Source organism: Podarcis liolepis, assembly GCF_965112155.1.
Source record: "Podarcis liolepis genome assembly, chromosome: 4".
Lineage (NCBI taxonomy): Eukaryota > Metazoa > Chordata > Lepidosauria > Squamata > Lacertidae > Podarcis > Podarcis liolepis.
Genome location: NC_139558.1, coordinates 93,769,263 through 93,782,994, shown reverse-complemented (window position 1 = coordinate 93,782,994; position 13,732 = coordinate 93,769,263). Strand labels below are relative to the sequence as shown.

General features: G+C 44.2%; 1 protein-coding gene across 7 annotated transcripts in view; it reads right to left on the bottom strand.

Annotated features, from left to right (window-relative positions):
* DLG2 (discs large MAGUK scaffold protein 2) overlaps positions 1-13,732 on the bottom strand; it is a 904,765-nt gene that overhangs the window by 199,454 nt on the left and 691,579 nt on the right. For 6 of the 7 annotated variants that reach the window (XM_083499674.1, XM_083499676.1, XM_083499678.1 and 3 more), the window contains 3 exons: positions 9,380-9,516; positions 5,515-5,659; positions 3,997-4,138 (listed from right to left, as the gene is read on the bottom strand). In XM_083499674.1, coding sequence (XP_083355800.1) covers positions 3,997-4,138; positions 5,515-5,659; positions 9,380-9,516 — 424 coding nt within the window. Of the gene's footprint in view, positions 1-3,996; positions 4,139-5,514; positions 5,660-9,379; positions 9,517-13,732 lie in introns of those variants that run through there. The other variant, XM_083499672.1, reaches the window with a different exon arrangement.

The following is a 13,732-nucleotide window of genomic DNA, read 5'->3' as shown; positions in this document are numbered from 1 at the left end:
ATGTGTTCACTCACAACTTGAATGCCATTCCATTTCTGCATTAATTTGTGACACATTCTTTTTCCCCCAAAATCTGCACATTTCAGTTAGCTCTTATTAAAATTCCTTAGGAATTCTCTCTCTTATGCATGTCAGTTTTGAGTGTTATTTGCACTAACACATGCATTTTAAGGAACAGTTTTGTCCGAATATATGCATTACTTGTCTGGAGAATTTGCACTGCAACCTTCAGAGAGGTGCAAATTTTGAAAGACGGCTTTGCTTTGGTTCATGTGTCATTTTGGAAAGCACATAAATGCAAACGGAATCAAATTCTCCCCAGTCCCTAAACTGAAGACAGAAAGCAGAAATGTGTACCTTCAGGCTGGCCTCTACTGGACGCAAAAAATGCTGGGCTAGATGGATCTTTGAACTGATCAAGTAAGTTTAATTGCTGAAAGATCACATGGCAAGAGCACAGGTGCTTTCTTCCCCTGAAGCACATTAAAAGCATTATTATGAAATATAACTGCATAATAACATAGCAGGCATTGGTGGGTGAACTTTGTTACATAATTTGTGGACGGTCCACTCAAGCTTCATTGAAATTTAATCTAATTTAGGGCTGTTGCTTTTCGTTTCTGCTTTTAAGAAAGGGTTGGGTCCAGGTTAGGTTAGTTTCACTTGCATCTCATTAAAACCAACGGGGTGTAAACTGAGTCATGACTATCTTTTTTCTCATTGCTTTGAAGGGGCCTTTAGTCCATCTAACAATAGCATTTCCCCCAAATGCATTCAGAAAAACATTCTGCTCCTTTCCAAACACATGACAATATATTGCCAAAGCTTCACATTATTTAGTATTTCTCATCTACAGATTGCAAAAATTCATTACACAAGCAGGCAAACTTTCAGTAGCGGTTTCGTATAGCATCAAGAAAGCTGCAAAAAAGCAAAGATGATGTACACGCACACACACACACACGCATACAAAGTCAGTAGGAGAGAAGGGAGCTGGAGGCTGACTTTCTAGCTCCCAATCCAACCACTGGCACACGCCGCCTTTTGTTTCTTATTGCGCAAACTGAGCAACATGAAAATATTCACACCAAAATAAGTAGCACTACATTTAAGCAGGTTCACAAGCCGGTGCCCGCAAATCTTGTGTTTAGAGCACTGAAAGTTACTCTAAAAGAAGGCATAAGATCTTCTCCCTTTCCAGCAGGCAGAAGTGAACAAAAAGGAATAAAAGGATTTTGTTTGTCTGTCTGTCTCAGGGATTGATCGTATCTCTTGCACTCATGAGAATCCCCCTACTGGCTGGCAGTGGTCCCTGTTCCAGTGGGAAACACCTACCAAGGGAAGTCATATCTGCAAAAAGAGAGAGAAGTCACTAGGGCCGATATCGTAAAGGGAGCTAGAAGACGGAGCTTTGTCTCGTGCAATGCTCTCCAATTGATGCTGCTTCACTCATGGCACTTTTAAAATGCAGAACAGGTCTAGGATTCCTGGGCTGCAGCACAGGTCTGGTAGCAGTGGCAATGTTCCTAGGCAACTAACAGGACTGCAGCGCTCTGGCTGGGCTTTCTCCTGATGCAAAACAAAAATGCTCTTTTTGGGAAAGCTTAGGTCCACCAGCTTTGTATACCCCGGAGGTTTAATTGTTCAAGGGAGGAATGGATTGTATTGGCTATTATAGGGTATGGTACCCTAAGGTTACCAGATTTTTTTCAATGAATCCAGGGACACTTGTCAACTTCCTACTAAATAGATGGATTGTGTCAGTGGACTGATTTGTAAATCTGGGGGCTGTCCCCGGGAAACGGGAACGTCTGATAACCTTATGGTACCCAGTGCTGGCCAGATTAGTTTCACAGTGGGGTGTGGGAGGTCCTGACTTCAGCGCACCACCCAGGTAAATTGCAATGAGGTTGGTGTTGGGAAGATAGCTCCATGACTTCATGGCATCCCACAGGTCACTACTGGTGGCAGCCATTTCCTCCTCGCTCAAATTCTCTGGCAATGTCAGAAGCCAATCCCAGACCTGCATTTGCAGCCAAACACCTTGCTCCATCCAGAATGTGAAGCGCCTGCTTCCGAACACCTAAACCACGTGGGCAGAGTCATCAAAGAGCCATGATGGGATGGATGCAGCTCCCTGGTGACTGTACACTCAGGGTGATTAAATGGCTCCTTTGCTTTCGCATCGGAGAATAACGATATGAAATTATCATTGGTTTTTTAACTTTCCCACAAGCCTTTCCAATGTGGGTTCAATATTAGCATGCAAAACCTAAGGCTTTCATTTGAGGGAATGGCTAATAACAAGAGAGCACCCAGATGTGTATTCACGGGGGGAGGTTGTTATTATTTTTATTTTATTTTAAAAAATGGCTTGGGCTCTCTAAACAAAGAATTCATGGCAACTGAACAAAACCTTTCTCAAGGTTCTTGGGGAGAAGGTAGGGTGTCAAGGTCCCATGCACTCAGCAGAGAGCTGCCAGAGGCAAATATTCTTGTGGGGTTTGTCATAAGGTATCTATGTCCTGTTCCTGTCATTCTTAAATGCCGAAAACTAGTGCAGGGGGGAAAGTGTATACGTGTCATGTGCATATGTAGGAGATGTGCATTCTTTGGGTGGTTTATAGATTATTGCTCTTCAGCGGTCAAAACAATCAGGGTGACCACATGCATGTGAACGGCAGAAGAAACTCAGAGTTAATTGAGGTTGCTTATACTTTGAAGCTGGGCCTGAGTGAGATGACAGAGCAGATCACTAAGGACAGATACGGAATCAAATCTACATTATCTCTGCATAATAGATCTCTGTGCGGTTGCTCCCACAGCGGGTTATAAAAATTGAGAAAGCAGTCTGAAGAGGGAAGCACTTCTGCTGTTGATACAGAAGCAAAGGGGAGGAAAAGCCCCCTCCATTCTGCCCCAGACTTGGTGTGCATATTTCAGATATGCAAAATTGCAACGGGCAAGAGATCCCACAGAAGCAGCAACTTGGAGGTGAGTGTTGCCCAACATGTGAGCCTCGGGTTGAGGGACCAATATGAAAGTGGGGTGAGCAGACGTCCCAAGGATGTGGTGCTAACTCGGAGGCATATCAGGAGTGGTAGGGGGCAAATTTGGGAACAGTAGCTGACATGCTGTCTTCAAGCTACATATTTGCAAGGACAACTTCTTCCACAACAATGTTTTAAGATCAGCAGGTGAGACCCTACGCAGGATGAAGCACGCAGCGTGGAGCTCTGGGAAATGGCCTTTTCAGTCGTCACTCCTTGCATGCAGATCTTCCTCTCTACTATCTTTCCTGTATCGTTTTAGTTGGCTGGTTAAAATGTACCTTTTTCAGAGGGCATTTGAAGGAGGAGGAACCCGATTAGATCAATGGATTAGCTGCTGCTGCGGCTGCTAGTAAATTGCTTCTTTAGCCAATTAAGAATCATTGTGTTATGTTTTCTAAGGGCTGTGTTATATTAGATAGCTGAAGCATTCTTTTAGTCTTATTCGGCTGCGCTGTCAAGTTGCCTTTTTATATGCAAAGGAAGGCATATAAAAGCATCCAAATAAATGAGAAGGTGTCGTGCAGAATGCAGTGCCCAGCAGAATAGCAGGAAAATCCATGATATTCTGCAAGGAGCTGGGCTGGGAGAAGGAGGAAGGGGAAGAGGAACTGGGGCTGGCCTTTGAGGCAGAGAACAGGGCAGGGAAATATTGAGGCTTTGGTAGCCAGTGGGAAGCAGTGGTGGGTCAGGGTCATTACAAGCCACTGACATTGCACCTGTTGTCTACCCTTGTCATAATACACAATGTGGCCCATTAGGCTAACCATTAAGTACGCGCAAGAGAAGGTGATGCACCTCCTGCTTCCTGATGATTTTGAGAGTCCCTATGTAATGAGACTGCTCCACTGTTCACGCACTGCCAACATTCTAATAATGGCATTAAAATTGTGCTTCCTGAACCAAGTAATCAATCAGAGGCACTCAGTAAAGGCGGATATCTGACCTGGTATAGTCATCCTCGACAAGCATGTGCTTTGGGATAGGCGAATATCTTCCCGGTGAGATGGGAGCCAAAGATGCCTTGTACTCTAAAGTGCCGTTGTTGCCTGAAGACAGTATATGGTTTTCCATTGGCGGGGAATAAGCTGCAGGTTAAAAACAAACAAATGAGTCGTGATTACAGTGGTACCTTGGGTTACATACGCTTCAGGTTACATACGCTGCAGGTTACAGACTCCACTAACCCAGAAATAGTACCTCGGGTTAAGAACTTTGCTTTAGGATGAGAACAGAAATCATGCTCCAGCGGCACGGCGGCAGCAGGAGGCCCCATTAGCTAAAGTGGTGCTTCAGGTTAAGAACAGTTTCAGGTTAAGAACAGACCTCCAGAACGAATTAAGTTCTTAACCGGAGGTACCACTGTAGTGGGATTTGAACACTGCACAGCTCATTGCGGAAGAGCTCATTTTATTCAAATGGGGATGGATCCCATTTAAGTCACTTTGGAATCAACGGGGCATGTTCACCATGACTTAACTCAAGCCCAACTGATTTCAGGGGGAGCTAAGTGCAGCTGACTTTCCCGGGATGCAGCTCAACATTTCTGTTCCGACCTTGTGTTAAACAGGCAGCCAACCCTTCGGAGAAATTGACAAATAATAAAACAATTCAACAGTTGGCTACCATTTTGGACAATCCTTTGTCCATACAAAATGACCCCCTGAAGGTTTTCCTGCTTCCTTCTACCCCTCTAGCACCCTGAGATAGGGGCATCTGGAGCCAGTCTCAGTAGGTGACCTCAAAAAGCAGACAGGTTCAAATTAGACAAAACTATTGCGACCAAGGGTTGGGAACAGGGAGGCAAGAGCAACCCATTGCTTGTTACTGCAAAAGAGGTCACATTTCTGCGAGTGTTGAAACCAAATGCTAACCAGGTTTGAGCTACACGTGAGAGTTCAAATCCAGTGCTTTCAAATTGTTTTTGTCCATCAAGATGAATGGTCCTCCCACATCTTCGCATCCTGAGCTCAGGATGTTTCCCTATTCGCTTGGGATTGAATTTCTAGTTTTTCAAATGAAGTCACTTGAAAACACAGCAGAGTACAGCAGTGTTGACAGCAGTGCTTCCCAAACTTCGGTCTCCAGCTGTTTTTGGACTACAGTTCCCATCATCCCTCACCACTGGTCTTGCTAGCTAGGGATAATGGGAGTTGAAGTCAAAAACAGGGTAGGACCTGAACCAATGGATTCCAATTACAAGAAAGGAGATTCTGACTCAACATCAGGAAGAACTTTCCCGACAGTAAGAGCTGTACAGCAGTGGAATTGACTCCATCTGGAGGTGGTGGACTCTCCTTCCTTGGAGCTTTTTAAGCAGAGGTTGGGTGGCCATCTGTCATGGATGCTTTAGCTGAGATTCCTGCATTGCAGGGGGTTGGACTAGATGACTCTCAAGATCCCTCCCAACTCTACAATTCCATGGTTCTATGACATTAAGAATGAGAGACAGGCAATTACTTACGATGGGTAATGTCTGGTGGGCCATAGGGATCAGTCATGTAAATGGTGGTGGGCTTCCCAACTTTTAAATAAACTACGTCGGATGTATTCTTCAATATTGCTACTGCTTCTTCATGTGTTACTTCTTCTAAACAGTAATTATTTACCTAATGGGAGTAAAGAGATGGATGCATTAGGCTGGTCACAAACTAAAATGCTACCCGTTCACATGCTAATCAAGGAATTCAATATACGGTGCCAATTAGATTATTACAGGTGAGAAGGTTTACAGCTTTAGAGGAATTCCCATTTAAAACTCAGAAGCCCCTGGATAAAGAATGATGGTTGACTGCTTGGATTCTAATTTCAAGGGCTTGTGTAGAAGTTTCAAAATGAATATAGTTCCCTAATGTCCTTTGCTAATCACAGGACAGCTTGGTTTATTGAATGAGATCAGGACGGCAATTTGAACGAGAGAACGCTGATGGGATCTCGAAGCATTTCACTGCAAGATGGTAATGCTTTGCAGCATGCACGGGCAAATTGTTCTAGCGCTCATATTATAAATAGATGCTGCTCTTTATCCACCAAATGGATGCATACACAGTGCAGTGTTACAAAAGTTGTGTGCCACTCCCACTCTCTGGGTGTCCAGGTATTCCTAGTACAGTGGTACCTCGGGTTACATACGCTTCAGGTTACCTACGCTTCAGTTTACAGAGTCCGCTAACCCAGAAATAGTACCTCGGGTTAAGAACTTTGCTTCAAGATGAGAACAGAAATTGTGCTCCGGCGGCACGGCGGCAGCAGGAGGCCCCATTAGCTAAAGTGGTGCTTCATGTTAAGAAGAGTTTCAGGTTAAGAACAGACCTCCTGAACGAATTAAGTACTTAACCCGAGGTACCACTGTATTGAGACACTGCGGAGCCTGTTGTAGTTTTAAGAAATGTGGTTTATTCACGTATTTACACCCTCGGTCTGCATGGAAGGAGCCCAGAACTTACAGCATGGTGCTTTCAAGAGGGGCTTTTCCCCCACAGCATTGCAGCCAGCCTGCCCAAGATGGATCCCAGTCTCTCTCTCTCTCTCTCTTTCTCTCTCTCTCTCTCTCTCTCCCCAGCAACCCTTGCTTCAGACCATAGGAGCCAACTCCTAGGGGCTGTGGAGGTTTCCGCCCCCACAATAAAATATTTGATGGGCATTCCCATTCAAAGTATGTGTGTGCAGAGCATCATGTGATCAATTATGCAGGGCGGGGCTTACCTGGGCCCCCACAATATTTCATTCAAATTGGCACCCCTGCTCAAGACTCCCTTTTCCTGTTACCTCACACTCAGTTACCCTAGCACCTTCCAACCTTCACACCTCAGGGCAAGGGGGAAGGACAGTTCTCACGTATTACCAATGGCCCTCTATGGCCCTGTATTGTTTCTTAACGGCCCTAGCTTGGCCAACTCCTTTTGCATAGGCTAGCCTAGGAATTCCTCTGCACCTTGTATCTCTCCTTTCACACCCCAAATAATCAAAATCCCACCATTTCTATGGGTTTGCCCCCCCCCAATATACAACAGTAGCTTACAATCTTCCTTTTCATTAGTTCATTGCACTTTCCCCAAAGGAGAAAAAGTCAGCACACATGGTAGTCCCCCGCTTCCCTCTTTTATGTTAACAACAGCCCCATGAACTGAGTTAGGCCAAGGGATTGTAACTTGGTAGAAGGTCCTATGGAGTCAGTGAGGTGCCTTCAGCTATTTGAGACCCATCCCTGATCATAGGCCATGCTGGCTGGGGCTGGTGGAAGTTGTAGTTTGCAACATCTGTAGGGCAACTCATTGGCTACTCCTGGCCTAGAGAATGGTTTAACTCTGGGTGAGACAAAGCACATTTGGACAAAGTTTCTGGATGAGAGCTTACAGGGGATCCCCCCAACTTGGCTGGTCTCAGCTGCTCTAGGGAGATGAGGTATATATACACCGTATTTTTTGCTCTATAGGACGCACTCCCCCCCTCCAAAAATTAAGGGGAAATGTGTGTGCGTCCTATGGAGTGGATGCAGGCTCCTTGGCTTCAGCGATAGCAACGCGAAGCCTCCGAAGCGCAGAGGGAGCGCTCCCTCTGCGCTCTGGAGGCTTCGCGTTGCTTTCGCTGAAGCCTGGAGAGCGAGAGGAGTCGGTGCGCACCGACCCCTCTCACTCTGGAGGCTTCAGGGATAGCCGCCTGAAGCCTTCGGAGCGCAGCGCAAGTTCCCACTGTGCTCCGCAGGCTTCGGGTTCCTTTTGCTGAAGCCGGGACAGCAAGACTCTCCTGGCTTCAGCAAAGAGGGAGAGCTGCGCAGCGCCCCTTCAGCCAAGCAGGAGGAGAAATGGAAGGGGCTCCGTTTCTCCTGCTGCTTCACTGAAGGGGCGCTGAGCAGAGAGGGGGAGAATTTTTTTTTCTTGTTCTCCCCCTCTAAAACAAGGTGCGTCCAATGGTCAGGTGTGTCATATAGAGCGAAAAATACAGCAAATCATCCCCCACATTAATTCTTCACTGGGTATTTTTGTGTGTGGTGTGTGTGTGTGTTAGGTGCTGGCCATTTTAATCTAATCTGGAAGATCTTCACTCTTCCTCTCAAGAGCCCCTCTAAGCAAATTTTGCCCGAATTCAATAAAATCAAGCCGCCCGAATGTTGGGAGAAAGGAAACAGCGGAAGAGCAAGCAAAGAGTTCCGGGGAAACGTACAAATTTTATTTAGATTTCTGGCTCAAGTGGAAAATTGCCCCCTTTACATCTGCAGTACACAGCCTCTTGGGATTTGATTGGATTGTAACTGAGAGGGAGCTGAGTGCCGGTTTTGTGCTGTGGCAAAGTTTTGCCCTTTTAAAAAACAACAACACACAACACTCTTGAAAATCATTTCTGCTTCTTCTCATGCCTGTTCAAGTACAACTGTAGTGAGTGTTCTGCAGTGAACATCTGTGAACTGGGGAGCTGTAATTGGCCTATTGCTGCTTATTCAAATGGCTCTTTTGAAGCTCCGTGATTTGGAGAGCTCTAAAACTGAAGCAGTTCTCTTCCCCCTCCTTGTTGTTTTTTTTCTGAAGGCCTAAAAATTGCTTTAAGATAGTGAGTCTATTGTTCCACTTAATTGTCAATGCATTGTCCCTCAAAGGACAAAACTGAATGGGCCACAGCTGCTGTCTGGGTTCAGCAAGGGAGGGAAACACACGCACAAAAAAGTAAATTATATTTATTTATCTTTTATAGGAAGATAAGATGCTGTCAGGCCTGGGAGTATCTGGTTCAACAGGTCAGTGAGTTTCCTTCAAATTAAGAACCAAAATGCAAACATACACACACGCTAGCAATGGACAAATCGGTCAATTTCAGTTTCTCATAGTTTCTAGTAGCTCAGTTGTAAATTCAGCTCTAAACATTTGTGCAGAAATTTGTGATTTTAAAAAAAAACCCTCGTGAAAATTTGTCAGCATTTTTGTGCAAATTTCTGTGTGCACTGTTGCAAGCAGTTTTGATTAATGTACACATTTCTGCAAGCAACTTTCCTTAATAGAAAACATTATTTTCACTAATATGTGTGCTTTTACGGCCACTTTACCCCGAGTAAGTGCATTTTTGAAAAATGCATTTCGGAGTTGTGGAGTACAACTGTGGTTCCGTTCACATACTGGCCTGAGAAGTGTGAATTAGGTGGTTTTTCATTCAAAGGCAAATGGAATCAAATCTATTCCCCATCTCTAAGAAGGAGGGAGCAAAATTATATGGAAGAGGGAAAAGGAGGAAGGCGGATTTAATCGATCTGAACCAGCGAAATCTGTCCAACTCAATCTGAATATGTATTATATTACACCATCCAACTGCACATAAAAGCTTTGGCATCAACTTCTCACCATAAGGAGCCTGTCTCCAACTTGCAACCTCCCGTCCTTCTGCGCCGCGCCTCCATCAATAATTTTAGTAACATAAATACTGTTGTCTCCAGGAATGTGCTGATTCCCCACGCCTCCGGCAATGCTGAAACCCAGACCTAGGGAAGAAAATGGAAAAGCTTTCTTCAAAGCGGGCAAAGAACATTTGCTGAGCTAATGTACAGGGAGATCTGGGCATGCAGTCATTGAAAAAAGGTAAAGGTAAAGGCACCCCTGACCATTAGGTCTAGTCGTGGCTGATTCTGGGGTTGCGGCGCTCATCTCGCTTTATTGGCCGAGGGAGCCAGCATACAGCTTCCAGGTCATGTGGCCAGCATGACTAAGCCGCTTCTGGCGAACCAGAGCAGTGCACGGAAACGCCATTTACCTTCCTGCCAGAGCCGTACCTATTTATCTACTTGCACTTTGAGGTGCTTTCGAACTGCTAGGTTGGCAGGAGCTGGGACCGAGCAACGGGAGCTCACCCCGTCACGGGTATTCGAACTGCCGACCTTCTGATCAGCAAGTCCTAGGCTCTGTGGTTTAACCCACAGCGCCACCCGCATCCCTTTGGTAGGCATGAACATTCAGGGCTGCCTCGTATTGAGTTAGCTCCACATGGAGTAGAATGCAATAGAAGCAGGTTCTGCAAGCTCCTCTAATCTTGGCTTTTTAAAGAAATGTCCTATTCCCCACAAGCAATCACACCAGGCTCAATAAGCTCCCGCTTCATTCACAAGCAGCCAGGTTTCTTACTTGGCACCTGCGTGAAAATGTTCATTTTCTGAAAAGCGATTCCAGTGACAAGGGGAGAGGAGACGTAATAGCAGATTTTGTGGCCCGTAATTTTTATTTCATGGCTATTCTCTTTGGAAAGAAGGGATGTCATAACACACTGGCATGATTAGAGATGGCTGCAATTGGAAATATATTTTAACAGGGGAAAAAACAACCCCTGAACTATTTCTGGAGATCTGTGAACATTTTGTAAATTATGGCTTTCTGTAAGAGGAGGAGGGGGGGAGTGAAATGAGCTCCAGTTAGCAGGGTGGTTAAAATAAAGCACCATCTCATTCCCTAGGGAAGAAACAGAATTATTTTCATAATCACAGAGAGATTTCTCAAAAATAAAAGTGCACATAGTTTGCCCATTTCTATTTTCAAAGGGTTAGAGCAGTTGTGGGATGTCTTGGCACATCCAGAGAGCTTTCTGACACGGTCCCAGCCCATCCTTGGTCTCCTTCTAACATACTTGCATATAGAACAGGGATAGGCAAACTTGGCCCTCCAGATGTTTTGGGACTACAATACCCATCATCCCTGACCACTGGTCCTGTTAGCTAGGGATCATGGGAGTTGTAGTCCCAAAACATCTGGAGGGCCGAATTTGCCTATGCCTGATATAGAACAACCCTGTGGGCAAAGCCAAGGACACGAGTCCTTCCCGCTCACCATACTTGTCCATGTATAAAGGTAAAGGGACCACTGACCATTAGGTCCAGTCGTGGCCGACTCTGGGGTTGCAGTGTTCATCTCACTTTATTGGCCAAGGGAGCCAGCGTACAGCTTCCAGGTCATGTGGCCAGCATGACTAAGCCGCTTCTGGCGAACCAGAGCAGCGCACGGAAATGCCGTTTACCTTCCTGCTGGAGTGGTACCTATTTATCTACTTGCACTTTTGACATGCTTTTGAACTGCTAGGTTGACAGGAACAGGAGCAACGGGAGCTCACCCCGTCACGGGGATTCGAACCGCCGACCTTCTGATTGGCAAGCCCTAGGCTCTGGGGTTTAACCCACAGCGCCATCCACGTCCCCTTTCTATGTATAAGATGAGGTTTTCTCCAGATAAAATCACCTCAAAAATTTCGGACTTGTCTTATACATGGATAGAGCAGAGTGGGGATGGGGGACTGGTTCCTGTCGCGAGCAGCAGATTGTCAGCAGCGACAGTGCTGATTATTGGTATCTGCGACAAGGTCAAATTGCTGTTCCTGCAGCAAATGGGCAGATCTTGTCAACGAGTGGGCACAAAAAAGCTCATGATCAAGGTGTCTCCCCGCCAGGTAAGGCTACCAGGTTAATGGGCTAGTCTGATGAGAATAAGGACTGACAAAACCCGGAACCAGGAGGAAGGGACGTTGGGAAAAAATTTCTTTGTACCTTTCTTTTTTTTCTTATTACTAGAATGTTTTATAAAGTTGATGAATGATAGAAAAAATGTTGGAAGAAATTACCTGGCTTTAGCAAAGATGCTTAAAGAATTATGAAAGAATATTATGATTATAAGAAGCTGGTAAGGTTAAGACTTAAGTTTTAAATTTTAAGGTTTATTCTATTATAGAAAGATAGGATCAAAATAGTCTAGGGTAATGTAATGACAGAATTTTATGAAACATGGAATGGAAAGGATTTGCTGGGATAATTAATAACTAGGATACAAAGGAAGGGAAGAGGAGGAAGTCTAAGGCTATGACAGTTAAGGGTCTGGAAATAATGAATTTGTTTTTAAATGTTTTTAAAGGTTAGGGTTTTTTGTATTTTTGCCACTTTTTTGTTTTCTTTTTATTGATTTTTTCCCCTTCTTTTTTCTTCTTTTTTACACGGTGGGAAGGGGTTTGCTTTTTTCTTTTTCTTTTTACTCTGTTAATTATTTTTATTCTTTGTATTCTCTTTTGATTCTACTTTGTTTTTTTGTAATATATTGAAAACTTTAATAAATATCTTACAAAAAAGCTCAACAACTCTGGGCAATTTCCCCCGATTTTCTGAATTTTGAGTCCCCCAAAATAGGGGGCATCTTATACACGAAAAAAATACGGTAATTGATTGTAGGGAGGGAGCAGCCCCTTGTCCACACTGCGTATGCAAAAGTAAGAGAGATGGTGGGGTGGAATCTAGGTGTTTTGAACCCCCTGAACTTGTGCAACTATATATTGCTATCTTCTTTAGGCCAACACAATGTCTGCATGCATGAGGGTTGAAGGCCTTGCATGACGTGGCTCCAAACATTAAGTAACAACAATAATAGTAACCACAGTAAATATTATTAATATGAATTTTTTAAAAAAATTCTGCCTGTGCCTAGCATACCAAGTCTTTAAAAAAGGAAAAAATGTTTTCAAAATCTTGATGGAAGAAACATAAAAACGGGCATATATATATGTATGTGTGTGTGTGTGTGTGTGTATTTATTTCTTGGAAAACACAAAATCCTGGTGCCACCCATCTGAACTTATGCAGGCCAATTTCCTCTGTAGGGGCTGTCATGCCTCCAAATTTCATGCCCCGTGTGAAAAAACAGAAAACAAGAAGGTTATGCCCCATTCTGGTTTTGCAATGCAAGTCAATGGGATTTCTTGATATTTTTAAATTTCACAGTCCAGATTTTGATCCAGGGCAGGCTGGAATTGGTCCAGCTTGATCCAGACCAAATCTGATCTGGATTTACAAATCGGGGCCACAAATCAAGGGTCTATGCATAGCCCTACTATTTACCCTGCCCTTTGACAACCAAGTGGTATACGTTACTATAAAATTGAGGTGCTGTTTTTATGTGGAAAATGTTTTGGATTTCACCTTTATCAGGAGACACACACACACACACACACACACACACACACACACACAAATGCACACAAAAGCGCATACCAATAACAAACTTAGTTGGTCTCTAAGGTGCTACTGGAAGGAATTATTTTATTTTATTTTTTTGTTTCAACTACGGCAGACCAACACGGCTACCTACCTGTAACACACACACACAGTTCACCCTATAATCTTGACTGTAATTTCTTTTCACTGTTTTTAATATTATATTTTTAAACTGTAGGAACGCACCCCTGGTGAAGGGTGGGTAGGGAATCCAATCAATCAATCAATCAATCAATCAACAATACATTTCAATGATACTAGGGTGAGAACGAACTGTGAAGGAGGGACCCTAAACATTGTGATTGGAGCCAGAACCAATTTAACAATCATAGGAAAGAAACTGTCCAAGGAAGAAATGAATACATGTCCAGGGCATGCTATCTAAACTGAAGTTGACAGGGCGGAATGATAGAGATTGTTCAGCCTGAGAAGGAGCCAGCCTCTATATTTCTGCTGAGTGTCATTTATTCCTTCCAAATTGATAACCATAGGAATCCGTTTCTGTCCAAAAGGAAAGGAGCATTGTGACATCCTCATAAGAAGTTGGCAGGCAATATTCCGGCAAGCAAACATTTAACTGATAACGCCAAACCTGTTGACAAAGCTGCGATCTTCTGGGAGGCGACCCCCTAACCTTGAGCGTCTCTTATATGGCACATGCTTTTGAAGGAGCAAAATACCG